We start from the raw sequence: 14867 nt of genomic DNA on the forward strand, positions 1-14867 counted from the left end.
TACACAGGCATTGGGTTGAGGGAGATGTGCATAGCACACATTGTGTGCCCGGGGATAGCAAGAAAAGTAGCAATGGCAGGTGGCTCTCTGAGTTCTAGGCTAGCCTGGACTACAAAGATAGTGGTAGGACAGCCAGGGCTATACACACACAGAGGGGGTGGGGTAAGAACATCAATATTATTAGTTCAAGGCTCATCCCAATCCAAAATAATCTCTAAATCACAAGTGGAAAAAAAAACCAACACATTTGCAGGTGAACATTAGCTTTGCCAATAGTGCAACATAGTTTTTTGCAATGCTAGAGACTGAACCTGGGACCTTACACAGACTAGGCAATTGTTCTACCTTTGGGCTACACCCCTGCCCCCAAGGCCTCATTATTCTGTCAACTCCCTCATTATGCTGCAGCTGGGATCCGGGCTTGTCTTAAAACAAGGCAGGCATGGAATCTTTATGATTTGCCAGAAGTTAAACTGTGTCACTGTGAGTTGAAGCAGCCTCAAAAGCCAGCTAAGGATTGGTGAGCCCACAACAAAAGACCTCTGTTCGGTGCCTGAGGATTGCTGCCTACTTAGTTACACTCTTTGCAGTACTTTGGCTCTGGGAAATTCAAGAAGACAGATACCTTTCCTATGCCAGGGTCTATTTTATCAAACTTGGCCTAGGTTTGCTGACCTGGAGAGAGGAGGGCACAGGCTGTCCAGGATTGGATAGAGCAAAAGACCCTGCTTACGCGAAGCTTAGGTCTTAGGACTAAGGAGAAGGAGCCTTAGGTCCTGAGTGAATCGCCTAAGACCACAGCAAGTCGAGGGACAGTTGCCCTGAGGTCACCCAGACTAATTCTTGGTGAATACAGGATGCAGGTCAGTTTTGAAGGCCTGAAGGCCACACACTTAAGAAGTACCCTGTCCTGAAGGATAAACAGTCATCCTACCTCAAATACCCACTAGTCAATTTTCTCAGGGACTAAGAAATGAAGTACCAGAGGCCAGGGAACAAAGCCTGCAGAGGAACAAACAAGCAAACAAAAAAAAAAAAAAAAAGAAAGAAAGAAAGAAAGAAAGAAAGAAAGAAAGAAAGAAAGAAAGAAAGAAAGAAAAGAAAAGAAAAGAAAATTAGCCTTGCAGCAGTGGTGGTGCCCACCTGCACTTGGGAGGCAGAGGCAGGCAGATTTCTTTTCAAGGCCAGCCTGGTCTACAAAGTAAGTTCCGGGTTATACAGAGAAACCCTGTCTCGAAAACAAACAAACAAACAAACAACAACAACAACAAAGCCTGCAGAGGCACTCCGAAGGGACCTCCTCTTCTGTGCGTGTTTTGTCTGCATGTATGTGCATCAAATGCGTGCCAGAGGCAGAGACCAGAAGTGGATGCTGGGAACTAGAGTTAGATAGAGACTTTAGGTTGTGAGCTGCCACGCAGGTGCTCATACCCACTGGGCAATCCACCGCCCCACCCGTTTTAAATTGTACTTAAATACTTGTGTTTGACCTCCTCTGGTCTGATCTGCCCGCCTAGACAGGCCCCGCCTCGCCGGTGGTATTTGGCTATTCTGTAAGTTGACTTGATGAGCCAAAGTCCAGCCTAGTTCAGACCCGCTCCGCTGGGCACATCTTGGCGACTGTATTATACGCCCACTGTGTACTCCCATTCATAGTTGAAAGACTGGAGACAGTGAATCTGAGGGGACTTCAAAAGGTGAGCTGCAAGGGAGGGCCACGCCCAGCTTTGCCCAGGCCACGCCTACACCGCCACCACCCTACTTAGCCAAAAGGGCGGCACCCGACTCCAGCCTCGCCCCCTAACGTCACGCCAAAGGCCAAGGGGCGGGCTTGACTCTGCGGAAGAGCGAGGATAGACCCAGGCCCAAGCGGAGCTCTCTGGGATAGCTGGCGACTAGCAGGTAGCACCGCCGCCCACGGGGACGGTTAGCGGGAGAGGGATTCTGGTTACAAGAGGTTCAGCTGGTGGGAGCCGTGCTGTTGCTACAAGGACGCTCAGCAAGCCGGGCTGAAGGTCTCCTGGGGAGGGGAGGGGACGCTATGCATACTGTGACCACTGAGCTGCCAGCGTCCACGTCAGGGGACCATAGATTCTGAGACTTGCTAAGCAGTCCCCATTTCAAGGTTGGAGGGGGCCCTGGGGTTGCTGGGTGACGTGGTCTCTGGTTTGACACCTCGTCCCGCGCTCCATCAGGATGGGCAGCAGCTCGCTGTCGGAGGATTATCGCCTGTGCCTGGAGCGCGAGCTGCGGCGCGGCCGCGCGGGGGTCTGCGGCGACCCCTCGCTGCGCGCGGTGCTCTGGCAGATTCTGGTGGAGGACTTCGACCTGCACGGGGCGCTGCAGGACGACGCGCTGGCGTTGTTCACTGATGGCCTGTGGGGCCGAGCTGACCTGGCACCAGCCCTCCGCGACCTGGCCCGCGCCTTCGAGCTCCTGGAGCTGGCCGCCGTGCACCTGTACCTGCTGCCCTGGAGAAAGGAGTTCACCACTATCAAGGTATGGATGGTGAGCGATGCTCCTTCACTCCCGTCCAGACTGTTGGGGGCTGCGGGCCCTCATCAGGGGAGGGCTCTGCGCTGAGGGGTCGCGGGCGTGTTGGGATGCATGCCCACCAGTCATCACCTAGAACTTACATGGCTGTCCTCCAAGTAGTCTCACTGACCTAGTTGCCATAGAAATTCTAGGGTAGACGTGGGTGGGTGAGGGAGGTATTGATGTCCTATGGTCATCCTAACTCCTCTAGGATGGAGACTGGTCCCATCTGTAAAAGGAGGCCGCTAAGACTGGGAAGAGAACGGGAGTTCAGGAACAGTAGGGATCTTGTTCCTGCCTGGGTCCAGGTTAGGTCCAGGGCTGGCTGAGTCCTTAGGTCAGATGGCCGACCACCTAGAGGGGGCAGGGCCGCTCTGAGCTAATTTTGAGTGGGAAGGCAATGACGTCAGAAAGCACGTGGGCGAGGTAAACCTCCACTGGTTGTCATGGCAGCGTCACCCCCTCCACACCCCACCAGCCTGCTGCTCCGCAGGGAAACCAGAGATCCCAGGACTTTCATTCAATTCTGCCAGGCTGGAGGCCCACCCATCGGCCCCAGGGGACAGAGGCAGCCAGGCGTGGCCTTGACAATGAATAGTTCAGGGTGTCAGGAAGGGGCTGGCATGGAGAAAGCCTGCTAGCTGTGTGGCTTCAGGGGAAAGCCCCTTTTCTCTTAAGCCAAGGTGCAAAGCCATAACTAAGGAGGGTGTTCTGGCCAGTGCTCCTTGTGTGTAGATGTGCTCTCCCTAAGGAGGGTGTTCTGGCCAGTGCTCCTTGTGTGTAGATGTGCTCTCTCTAAGCAGGGTGTTCTGGCCAGTGCTCCTTGTGTGTAGATGTGCTCCCCCTAAGCAGGGTGTTCTGGCCAGTGCTCCTTGTGTGTAGACGTGCTCTCCCTAAGCAGGGTATTCTGGCCAGTGCTCCTTGTGTGTAGATGTGCTCTCCCTAAGGGTGCTATACACAGATGTGCTCCAAGGATACCTAGAGCTGTTGTAGACGCTCACACTTAGAAAACCCAAACTTAAACCCTGATGTTTGGTTCCATAGGTAGCTTGGGTCTAGAAAGCACATAAGACGTTCTGGAATGCTACCGTTGTGGGAGGAGACAAAAACAAGGGCAGAGCCGACTCTAAGAGGCTACCTACCAGAGAGGTTGGTGGCATATTCCTGTAGGCCGGGGCAGGAGGACAGTGTCTAGGGTCAAGCTGGACTGTACAATGAGGACCCTGTCTCCACCTAAAGCTAGGGCTCAGTGACATGATGCTTTCTTAGGTTCTCCCTTGGAGGAAAAGAAAATGTCTGACAGCCAAACTCACTCCAGACAGATGAAAACCGTATCGGGGGTGTGTGTGGGTGTGAACACAGGCATCAGCAGTGCACCAAGGCCAAGGCAGGCCTGAGTGCACACAGGCTGTGTCAGGAGCCTTTCTGGACGAGCATGCCTGACCAAGCCCCTTCTTTCCAGACCTTCTCAGGGGGCTATGTGCACGTGCTGAAGGGGGTACTCTCTGAAGAACTCCTGACTCGAAGCTTCCAGAAGATGGGCTACGTGCGCAGGGACAACCACCGCCTAATGGTGACCACCCCGCCCCCTGCCTGCCAGCTGATACAGGTGGCCCTGGGCTGCTTTGCCCTCCGGCTGGAGTGTGAGATCCTAGGTGAGGTGCTGACTCAGCTGGGTACCAGCGTGCTTCCGGCTGAGGAGCTGCTCCGAGCCCGCCGGGCTAGTGGGGACGTAGCCTCCTGTGTAGCCTGGCTGCAGCAGCGGCTGGCCCAAGATGAGGAGCCACCACCCCTGCCCCCTCGGGGCACGTCTGCCGCTTACGGGGCCTCGGTGGACCTGTATCAGGACCTGCAGGAAGATGAGAGCTCAGAGGCCAGTCTGTACGGTGAGCCTTCCCCGGGGCTGGACTCGCCTCCTGTGGAACTGGCTTACAGGCCACCACTCTGGGAGCAGAGTGCCAAACTATGGGGCTCTGGAAGCCAGCCCTGGGAAGCACCAGCTGATGATATGCATCGGGCCAGTAGCCCGCCATATGGGGCTCTGGAAGAGGAGCTGGAGCCAGAACCCTCTGCTTTCTCCTTCCTCTCTCTGCGCCGTGAGCTGAGTCAGTCAGGGGACTTAGCTCCTCCAGAATCCCCTTCGAGCCCTGGGCAAGCCAGCCCCCGACACAGGCAAGCAGAAGGAGCAGCACCCTCGGCCTATGGGCCTGCTGTGGAGCCTTTGAGCTACCAGGCACACAGTTGCCTGAGCCCTGGCAACCTGCCCACCCTTTGCTGTGACACCTGTCGCCAGCTACACGCCACCCACTGCACAGCCCTCTCTGCCTGCCGCCCAACTCATTCACTGCGCATACTTCTTGGTGACAACCAGAGACGCCTGTGGCTGCAACGAGCACAGGTGGATAACCTGCTCTATGACAGTTCTGGGGCCCATCCCTAGGCCCAGATGGACCCCAAGAGTTTTGGGGACCGTTTCCATGGTGCTTCTTTTGGAAAAGGGCCCAGGCCACTGGCTGGCCCTCCTATTCCCCAGGGGAGTCCGGGACCTGCAGCTGAAAGAGGGTAGAGCCTTCACAGAAGGCTCTTGCCTGGTGCTGTCTCGCCTGGTGCAGCAGGCCGAGCTCAGTCAACAAGATCCTTCCCTCATGTCCCTATCCTCATGCCCAGATGAGCTGGGTGGACACGTCCAGGTTCTCTTGTGTTATAGTACCCAAACTCAGAGGGACTCCGCCCTCCCAACTGCCTGAGGCTCCCTACCTGATCCCTGTAGACTGTGGTTGAGGATGTGTATGTCCCTCTCTCCACGTGCAGAAAAATCCTCACCCTGGAACTTGCAGGTGACATGGAATCCCCGAGTTAGCTTTGGGCCATGTGGGAGGGTCTGACAGAGCAGAGCTTGCTTAGCTGTGAGGACCCCGGTTCACCTCTGCTGTTACCAAGGAGGCACAGAACTGCAAAAATGGTAGGAGGCGCATTCGCAGGCAGTGGGAGGAACTGTCCCCCTACCCAGCAGGAATGATTCTCAGCCATCAGCTGCCTACCCGCCAAAGGGGAGGTGAGCATGTACAGGCCAAAAAGCAGCCCACACCCACATAGCTCATTCTGGGTACAGTTAACCAGATATACCCTCATCGCCCAGGGGGTGGCCCAGGACCCCTCATTGGGGTCCCTAAACTGCTAATGTTCAGGAAGGGTTGGGTTTTCATCAACCACTTGGAGGCTCAGGCAGAGATCACCACTCTGCAACACTTCCTCTGGTGTCACCGTCAATCAAGCCTGTTCCTTCTCCTCATGCAGGCCCTCAGAGGACACTGTCCCCCTCAGCCAACCCTGTTCCTTCTCCTCATGCAGGCCCTCAGAGGACACTGTCTATGTTGCATGGATCGAAACCCCACAGTACATTAAAGGATTGCCAAACTGTCCACCGGAAAGGCTTTTTATCCACCCCTAGAAAAACAGTCCACCAATTCTCTCCCTGGGCACCAGTGTCAGCCACATCCAAAAAGGACTCTCATTCCTACAGTCTTCAAAGTATCCTTCTCCAACTAACCCTTGCTCCTACCTTCCTACCCGAGGCCCCAGCAGCCCTGCCCAGGGTCGCTGCTATAGCCTATGTGTCCTGGGCAGCTCCTAGTTACCAAGCAAGAACAGTTGTGATCTCCTGGGCCTGCTCATTCCAGGCTAGTGCCCAGCTCCAGTTCCCACACACACTGAGCCCTTTAGGGGCCTCTGCACTAGCTCTGTCCGCCCCCCACTCCCCCACCCCCAGAAGCGGGGCTTCACTGACAGACAAGATATACCACCAGATGGTACTACAACAGCCCAGTCTGTCCTGGGAATCCCACTCAGCAGCATCCCTGCCTATAACTCCCCTCTGCATCTGGACACAGAAGAGGTATCAGGGAGGAGCAGCTGAAGAGGACGGCCAACTGCAGGAGCGAGGGCCTGTTGGGAGGCGGGGCCTCCCAGTCGTTGGCTGATGATCCGTGAGGATGTGCAGGGGTGGGCTGGACCCACTCAGGGCCGGCATCGCTTGCTCTGCCCCTCCGTGGCGGCTGGGGCAGCGCGCTTATTGCGGTGGTGGGGGAAGGTAGGCATAAGCTCCGGTTCACAGGCTGCAGGAGAAGGGCAGCGTCAGGGCTGGCCTGGAGGGGGGCTCCTGGGGGCCAGGCTCCGGGGCTAGACAGGCCTCCTCACCTAAGCAGGCCCCGACCCAGCTGCTCCCCTCCTTCTCCCCTGTGGAGCCTGCCCTGGGTACCCACCCAATAGGGACAAACGGCTTCTTGTCAAGCCCCTACGAGAACCTGAGGAGATCTGGAGAACTTACGCAGGGGCTTCTCCTTGAAGTAGGAACTCTCCAGGCAGTCTCCTGCTGTTGCCCTGGACAATGACAGTGACCTTTGGCCTTAGTCAGGCCTACTTCACTCAAGGCAGAGCCAAGCTCAACAGCCCAGTTCAATTTCCAACAAATGGGGGTTAAGACATAGACACTGACAGGGAGCTCAGAATGGCTCTAAGACCCAGGGCCACTCAAATGGACACCTGGCACCTATGGGTGTCTGTGTGTGTCTGGGAAGTGGGCATCTATGGTCTGTGTTGTAAGAAGCCATCTTTAAAAGGTCTGTTGACTTGAGCTGGCCCAGTTCTAGACTGCTTGCCTGGCGTGTGCAGGGAAGGCCTTAGCTCCCATTCCCAACACCACAGAAGGTGAGTTAAGGATCTGGGTTTAAGTGTCGTTCCATCTCTGCAGAAGCAAGGGCCCTATCCTCCTGCGGCAGGGCCCACAGAGCTGCCCTCGGGCGAGGTCTACCTTTTCTTAGGGTCATACATGAAGAGGAAATTGAGCAGACGAAGTCCGGCTTCTGAGAGCCACGGGAACTTGTGCTTGAGGTTGTTGTAGGGCTGTTTCCTCAAGCTGTACTGGCCGGCCAGGGGCAGCTTAGAGAAACCCTGTAAGAGGCAGGGGCTGGAGCGACAGAGCCACCAGGCATGGACGGGGACTGAGGGTTGTCTGTAACACCCACCGGCCAGATATTCTCACTCGGTGTCCCCAACAACTGTACAATCAGGTCGATCTGGTGGATCTCAGAAGTGCCAGGGAGAAGGGGCTTATGGGCCAGCAGCTCTGCCAGGATGCAGCCGACAGCCCTGTAGACGAGGCCGATCTCTGCTTAGCTCTGTTATCAACATAGCCATGAAGAAGCAGGCAAACGACTACAAGGCTCTCCCCCCAAGCCTGAAGGGCCTCGTGACAACCTGAGGCCCAAGCCAGTGAGCACCCCAGCCATGTTCTTGTGCTCCCCTGGGCAACGCAGTCTGGCTCACCACCACCACCAGTCCTGCTACCCCTGACCAGGGCTGACCTCCAGGGCCACACGACTTGAGGCCCTAGGAGCAGAGGCCACACCTACCACATGTCAATCCTGGTGGTCTGGGTGGTGGTCCCAAGCAGCAGCTCTGGGGCTCGGTACCTGCAGACAAAGGCCCCGTTTGCCTCTGGCCAGCTCTTCTCCCTCAGCCTGAGCCCCCTCAGGTCCCCAGTGGCCCTGGACGAGCCTCTACCCTAAGCCTGAGAGCCACCATGCCTGTCCCTGAGAACCAGGGATCCAAGCAGACACGAGCCGCCGTCAGCTTTCCAATGGTTGTCAGCACACGGCTGAGGCCATGTGAGGATGCCGATGAGGATGTGAGGGACACCAATGTCCTGCCCTAGGCATAGCCTCATCCTGCATTAAAAACGACCTCAGCAGCAGGCCGGCCGGCCGGGCAGTGCTGGAGCGCACCTTTAACCCCAGCAGTCTAGGAGTTCAAGGCCAGCCTCGACTACAGAGAGTTTCAGAGACAGAGAAATTCTCGAAACCCCCATAATACGCCCCACCCCACCCCCAAAGAAAAAGAACTTGCAGAAAGCTACCTTCCCTTCCTGAGACAGAGCCAGGCTGTTTATGGCTATTTCAGTGTACCGTGGCATTTCTTTCTCTGGGTGTTTTTGGTTTTTTTCCAAGTCATGGTTTCTCATGCAGCCCTGGCTGTCCTGGCCTCGACACTGCCTACCTATGCCTCCTGAGCGCTGGGATTAAAGGCACAACCGCTGTCCAGCAGGGAATGTCATTTCACCTGAACAGAGCAGAGTTCTTTTTTTTTTTTTTTTTAAATTTGGATTTTTTTTAAGATTTATTTATTATTATATGTAAGTTCACTATAGCTATCTTCAGACCCACCAGAAGAGGGCGTCAGATCTCTTTACAGATGGTTGTGAGCCACCATGTGGTTGCTGAGATTTGAACTTAGGACCTCTGGAAGATCAGTCAGTGCTCTTAACTGCTGAGCCATCTCTCCAGCACCCCAGAGCAGAGTTCTTGAGGCCACTGAGCCTAGCTCTGTTCAGAACAGGTGGTCTGGACCCCTGATGAGCAGTTTGTGCATCCCCACACAGTTTCTAGATTCTCGAGGCCCTTCTGAAGCATCTGCCTCAACATAAGGATGCTGTGGAAGACATATGAATCCCTATGGGCCACCGAGACTCTAAGGGACTCACCAGAGGGTAACGACTTTGGGAGTCATTGGCTTTACTGGAACACCATAGGCCCGAGCCAGGCCAAAATCGGCTGCAGTGGAGGGGAGAGGAGAAAACATGATCACTCACGAGGACAAACAAGCTGCTGTCTGGAGAGAGACTGGACTAAGGTGGCCTGGGGCTCGGACAACAGACACGTCATCACAGGTTTCCAGAGCCACCCCAAAAGGCATGCTCAGAGAAACCCACATCCACACACGCAGGGCCACACCCAGCACCCACCTGTCTTTACACAGCCCTTGTCTGTCATGAGCAAGTTGGACACCTTCAGGTCCCTGAGTCAGAAAGAGAGCAATGTTTACCCAGACAGTGAGTTCCCAGAGGATAACCAGGCTGTCACCACAGTCCGACACACTTTTCTGGCACTTAACTGGGGTTTTCCAAAGTCTCGAAGGTGTGTGGAGACCACGGCTCCTTCAGCCTTGTCTTGCTACAGCAGCCCCAGCACAAAGGACAAACACGCGGGCTCCAGGCCTCACAGGCATCTCCAGAGACTGGCCAAAGAGTCTGGGTAGGTGCTCGCTATTGAAGACTTCCAGCTGCTGCCTCCCGACCCACCCACCCACCCACCGTCTACTCCCAGACAAGTGAGGGCCTCGTTTGATCTAAGAGCCTTGCCTGGGAGCAGTCAGACTTCTCCTCTCCTGAATATATTTGGAATGAGACACCTGGCCCACTCCCTTCCACCCCTCAGGGTGCCTTCCTCCTGGTTGCCCCCGCCCACCTGTGGATGATGAAGTTCCTGTGCAGGTACTGAAGGCCGCGAAGCACCTGTAGCAGGATGCATTTAACCTATGAGGAGAGAGGTCCAGAGGCACAGTTGGAGAGCTTGGATGCACTGCTGGAGGGCACCAGCAGCCTCCAGGGTGTGGCTGCTGCTATGGGCTGCACAACTTAGTGACGCAGCAGACTTACTACCTACCTATCTATCTATCTATCTATCTATCTATCTATCTATCTATCTATCTCTAGCTATCTATATCTCTACACCTACACACACACATATGACCATGTATGTGGTGCACATGTTGGTGGGTATGTGTGCACTAGTCTAACAGTAAAGAGGTGGACACTGACTTCTTTCTGAGTTGTATATGGCGGCAGCATCTTTCATTTGAACCCAGGGCTGACCAAATGTAGCTGTTCTACCTTGCCAGCCGGCCTAGAACTTACCCTGGGATTGCAGACAGGCTGCCATGCACACCCTCCTAACATTTACATGGACGTCAGGATCCCAACGCCAGCACCACACTTGCATGCATACACGCACCCCACCCGGAGCTATTTCTCCAGTCCCTTTCCAGTGGCCTGCCTGCCTCGGACCGAGATGCCCTGGGGCCGAGCAGCCCATGCAGCAGATGCCGCAGGAGGCACTGCACTGGGTGACTCACTGCCAGCTGTCACAGTCAACACCAGCCATCCACCAACCAGGCAGCATCTGGGAAGCGCCTCCCTCTCACACCTGGGCCTCCGAGAAGGGTGTTGGCATATTTTCCAATAGGCTGGCCAGATCTTGTTCACAGTAACCCATGACCAGGAAGATGCTAGACGGGAGAGAGAGAAGACGTGGCTTCTTCTATTTTCTTCTTAGTAGGTAAAGAGGTCTGTGCCTGCTGTGGGAAGGTCAACCCTGGGAGACAGACCCTTCTGTGTGGGATAGGCTCAGGAAACCACACACCTTTCCAGGTGGTTGCCCACAACCACCTCCTTCAGCTCCACAATGTTCGGATGGCGGAGACGCAAGAGCAGTGTGATTTCACGAAGGCTGCTAATGGGGATGCCTGCAAGCAGAGGTGCTCAGTGAACGCCACTGGGGCCACCACACGCGCTATCCTCCAGTCAGGGACAGTTACAGCTAGTGGGCGGGGCTACTGGCAGATGTGGAGGGTGACAGTGACCTCCCTGGGGGTGGGGGTGCAAAAGGGATTGGAGAAAATGTGCACAGCTGGCCAAGGTGAGGAAGGACTAAAAGGGCTCGTAGCTCACTTCCAGCTGCGGTGACAGGCTGGGCCGGCTCCTTAACTACAGTGCCCTCTGCAGTGTCAGTCCTGAGGAACCTCCGGGCCTGCTGACACCCCAGGAGGGCCGGGTGGGCCTGCATCCTGTTCCCAGCTCACCATCTTTCTCTTTGTCCATCCGCACCTTCTTCAGGGCAACGATTTCATCTGTCTGGGTATCCCGGGCCCGATCTGAAACAGGAGCACGTGTATGATGGAGACCATCTCAAATTGTCACAGCCCCACCTTGCCACATGGGAACCTCTCTTTAAGAGTTTACTGAAATTCTTTTTCCTCTCTGACAAGGTAATGTCCAGCAACACTCAGTGCTTCCTCCATTCTCAAGATATGAACTTGGGAATTCTCATTTGAGCTGGGTTGGGGAAGTTTCCAGTTTGCTCTTGGGCGGAAACCTGGCCACCAGCAACTCATGTGGAGAGCTCTCCAAGCAAGCCCTTTCCCATGCAGACTACTGCTGAGTTCACTTGTGCAATCTTCCAATACCAAGGAAGGTAGTCTATCTAGAGAGGGAAGACTTATTTTATATAATAATGGCTTACAAAGCATTTTGTTGGCATGTGCAACTTCCAAATACTTGGGAAAAGCCTCACAGCTATACAGCTACTAGGAGCTTTTGGAAGTAGTGGATTCTACTGGTCAGTTACCTCCACTGCATAGCCACACATCTGGATTGCTGACATTAGCAACCTGATGCTTATGTTTAAGTATCACTCCAGGGATTAAAGTTCAGGAGTGAGCTCTGGCCTGGCGCGGAGTACGGCATGAGCCTTCCGGTCCCAACAGAGCTTCCTCTTGGCCACTCACACACAATGCCATAGGTGCCCTCGCCAATCCGGTTCAGCTTCTCAAACTCCTTAACGCTGCGGCATCTTCCCAGCTGAAAGAGAGGCAGCCAGTGTGGGCATCTGGAAGCTAACAGCACAGTGAGACGTCTCACCCATACCAGGCACTGAGAAACATGCTTGCATCTTGCTTGTCAACCAGAAAAGCAACCATGTATTTGGACTTTTCTGACGAGCGAAGGGGGCAGACACCACAGGAATCATTTAGAAATACTGAAGCAGCCGGGCAGTGGTGGCGCATGCCTGTAATCCCAGCACTCTGGGAGGCAGAGACAGGAGGATTTCTGAGTTCGAGGCCAGCCTGGTCTACAGAGTGAGTTTCAGGACAGCCAGGGCTACACAGAGAAACCCTGTACCAAAAAAAAAAAAAAAAAAAAAAAAAAAAAAAAAAAAAAAAGAGAGAGAGAGAGAGAGAGAGAAAGAAAGAAAGAAAGAAAGAAAGAAAGACTGAAGCATACTGAAGGTGGCCTAAGTATCCCTTCCCTCCAACTCGGTGTTCCACATGTCTGCTGTCTAACAACAAACAGCCACAAGCCATGGACACAAAAACCTCTGTGCCGGAGAATCCAGCCTCCAACACAGACACGACCTTTCATGTGTGAGGAGATCTATCCAGAGATTTCGTTTGCGAGATGGGGAAGGGGCGTTCAGATGGAGGGAGGCTAGCTGATCCAAGTCCTTTTGCAGGCTGGGGTGAGGATGAGGAGCAGGCGAGGCAACGGACTGGAACAGTTAGCCCACTCATGGGAACCAGCTGCCTGTGGGACTTCAGGGCTCAGAGAAATAGCTTGCCTGAGCCACAGTATTCTGGGGTCTTACTGGGGGTCTGTAACCTAACACATCCGCACGGTGTGGCGCCTTTATAGGTGGGTTAACTAAGCACTCCTTGGATACCTGCAGAAGGGCCTCAGCAAGGTTAGGGTTCTGTCAGCCAGCCCCTTCTCAACTGCCCTGCCCTGGGTTTTGTGACTCTCTGACTCAGGATGGCCCCAGGATCCACTCTCCCTCCCTCCCTCTCCTCCTAGGCCCCCTGTATTCTGCAGTTCCCTTCACCATGACCCTGTGCTGTCACCTGTGTTTGGCATATCATTCCTTGTCAGATCTGCCCAAATTCTGGCAACACTTCCTGGTCCAAAACAAATGTCAACTTTTCCACAAATTTCTTAAAGAATATACTCCCCTTTTCCCAAAATCTCCACTATTTTGTATCTTTGCTTATTTTCGAGTCCAGGTCTTACTCTGTAGCCCAGGTTCTCCAATACGGAGTGATCATCTTGCCTCAACCCCTGACTGGGGTTACAGGTGTGAACCACCACGCAGGGCTCTTTGACATTTTTTAAAGGATCAACCACTGCACACGTACATTTTCTCTCCCTTTAAAACGGCTTTCGCTATTTCAGCTTCCAGTGCAGTGCTCTGAGGCAACTAGCTAAGTGAGCCTTGCGCCTCGTGCTCTGAGGCTCTCCGTTAAAGTGCCTTGGCTTCGCAAAGCATAAACAAGAAGTTAGAACATGCGCGGGCTGCTGGGAAGACCTCTTCCCACCTACCGGCTACGGGGGCAGAAATCGGTGTCCCTAAAGTTCACCTTCCGCATCACACCAAAGGGACATACAAGAACGGGGTAACGCAAGGTGAGCCCCGCCAGCCCCGGCTGCGGAAGCCGCCGGGACTCCCATTCTCCTCACCCGCGGTCGCACCCCTCGGTCCCACCCCGGCCCCGGCCTCCCGGCTGCGGATTTCTGCACACGCCGCGGCCAACTCCGGGACTGACGTTCCCTCCAGCGCCGGACCTCAAACTTTACCGCGGCGCGGAGAGGTATGAGTGGCACCCCGCCGCACCCTGTGTTCTGGAGGCACGGTGAAGAAACCTTCCTTACGGATACACTTCAGTCGGATCTGATCCGACTCCAGGTCCACCTCCGCCATGCCCAAGCCGGTGCCGCCCCGCCGCCCTCTTCCAGCGCGCAGGCGTAACGCCCCTCGGCGCAGGCGCATAACGTACTTCCGGTGTGTTCTGGACCTGGCGAATATCTAAGCCTCTCCTGGAGGAGAGGATCTGCCCAGGGCACAGAGGCTTTTAGCGTTAGATGCAGTCACAATTCCACAAAGTTGCTCAAAGTACCATCTGTAGGCCAACCTGCAGAAGACTCGGATTGGTTTTGATAAGCTAGGAGAAAATGTTTCTCTTCCGTTTCCCATTTAAGTGAGGCCAATCCCACGATCAGCAGTGCTTTCTGCTCTACCAGGAGACTACCACAAATGAGAGCTATGCTTTCTGGTAGTGGTTGGGTACATTCCCTGAAAGCTAGGTCTTTTGGGAACCCAGTCCTTCCTGGGGCCACCTCATGCCCATCACTAGCCAAGGACAAGATGGAAGGAAGCCTTGTACAGCCAGGGCATCATACATGATAAAATAAAGAGCTGCAGTTCCTGCTATTCCTTTCCACTCCGCATTTGTCTGCCTGAGTTGAGAACAGTTGGTTGGTTCTGAACACAGCTGGGAATTAAGGTACTGAGCAGTGGAGAGCAACTCCAGCCCCGTGGCTCTCCGAGGCTGTGCTCAGCTCTTGTACTGTGTAACGGAGCTCAGAACACCGATTAGCTCTGATCCTTTGTGGAGGGTCAGAGCGACATTGATTAGGAAGATGAATGTTTCTGCTTCTAAATGGCCAGAGTGCAGGCCCATGAGGGTACTCTCCTTAGGTAATACTAAAACACATTAGTTGGTCTTTGGACGTGATGGCATATGCCTGTAATCATGTACATATACTCTGGAGACTGAGGCCAGAAGGGTCTGAGTTCAAAGCTAGAATGAGGTATATAGCCTATTTCAAAGCAAAAGAAGGCTTTCAGTAGCATCTTAATAATAAATCATAAATAATAATACTACAAGAT

The 14867-nt window shown here is 54.4% G+C and overlaps 2 protein-coding genes across 7 annotated transcripts; one reads left to right on the forward strand and one right to left on the reverse strand.

The window, feature by feature from the left end:
- Positions 1-1807: 1807 nt before the first annotated feature.
- Positions 1808-5957, forward strand: Spata2l (spermatogenesis associated 2 like). Its single transcript, XM_052166570.1, has 3 exons — positions 1808-1902; positions 2196-2499; positions 3998-5957. Exons 2-3 carry the CDS (start codon positions 2197-2199, stop codon positions 4973-4975), a joined length of 1281 nt encoding a protein of 426 aa, XP_052022530.1. The 5' UTR covers positions 1808-1902; position 2196; the 3' UTR covers positions 4976-5957.
- Cdk10 (cyclin dependent kinase 10) lies at positions 5958-13942 on the reverse strand. Of its 6 annotated transcripts, none has more exons than XM_052166571.1 (13): positions 13812-13942; positions 11935-12007; positions 11230-11301; positions 10791-10893; positions 10575-10656; positions 9837-9904; positions 9335-9387; positions 9074-9143; positions 7947-8006; positions 7560-7683; positions 7346-7485; positions 6863-6915; positions 5958-6650 (listed from the first exon to the last, which is right to left on the reverse strand). In XM_052166571.1, the coding sequence occupies exons 1-13, from the start codon at positions 13896-13898 to the stop codon at positions 6553-6555; spliced, it is 1083 nt and encodes a 360-aa protein (XP_052022531.1). In that variant the 5' UTR covers positions 13899-13942; the 3' UTR covers positions 5958-6552. The 6 variants fall into 6 exon arrangements, with proteins under 6 accessions (XP_052022531.1, XP_052022532.1, XP_052022537.1 ...); XM_052166572.1 differs by having other exon boundaries at positions 13850-13923; XM_052166577.1 differs by having other exon boundaries at positions 13775-13856.
- Positions 13943-14867: the final 925 nt, after the last annotated feature.

This window comes from Apodemus sylvaticus, chromosome 21 (genome assembly GCF_947179515.1).
Source record: "Apodemus sylvaticus chromosome 21, mApoSyl1.1, whole genome shotgun sequence".
In the NCBI taxonomy this organism is placed as follows: Eukaryota; Metazoa; Chordata; class Mammalia; order Rodentia; family Muridae; genus Apodemus; species Apodemus sylvaticus.

What these genes read in the sequence shown, in the direction of transcription:
- Spata2l (XM_052166570.1), top strand. Translation starts at nt 2,197, where the DNA reads ATGGGCAGCAGCTCGCTGTCGGAGGATTATCGCCTGTGCCTGGAGCGC. An exon ending in AGGAGTTCACCACTATCAAG is followed by an intron (nt 2,500 to 3,997) that starts GTATGGATGGTG and finishes CCTTCTTTCCAG; the next exon opens with ACCTTCTCAGGGGGCTATGT.
- Cdk10 (XM_052166571.1), bottom strand. Translation starts at nt 13,898, where the DNA reads ATGGCGGAGGTGGACCTGGAGTCGGATCAGATCCGACTGAAGTGTATC. An exon ending in CCCAAAGTCGTTACCCTCTG is followed by an intron (nt 8,007 to 9,073) that starts GTGAGTCCCTTA and finishes CTTTGTCTGCAG; the next exon opens with GTACCGAGCCCCAGAGCTGC. An exon ending in CTTCAAGGAGAAGCCCCTGC is followed by an intron (nt 6,651 to 6,862) that starts GTAAGTTCTCCA and finishes CTTCTCCTGCAG; the next exon opens with CCTGTGAACCGGAGCTTATG.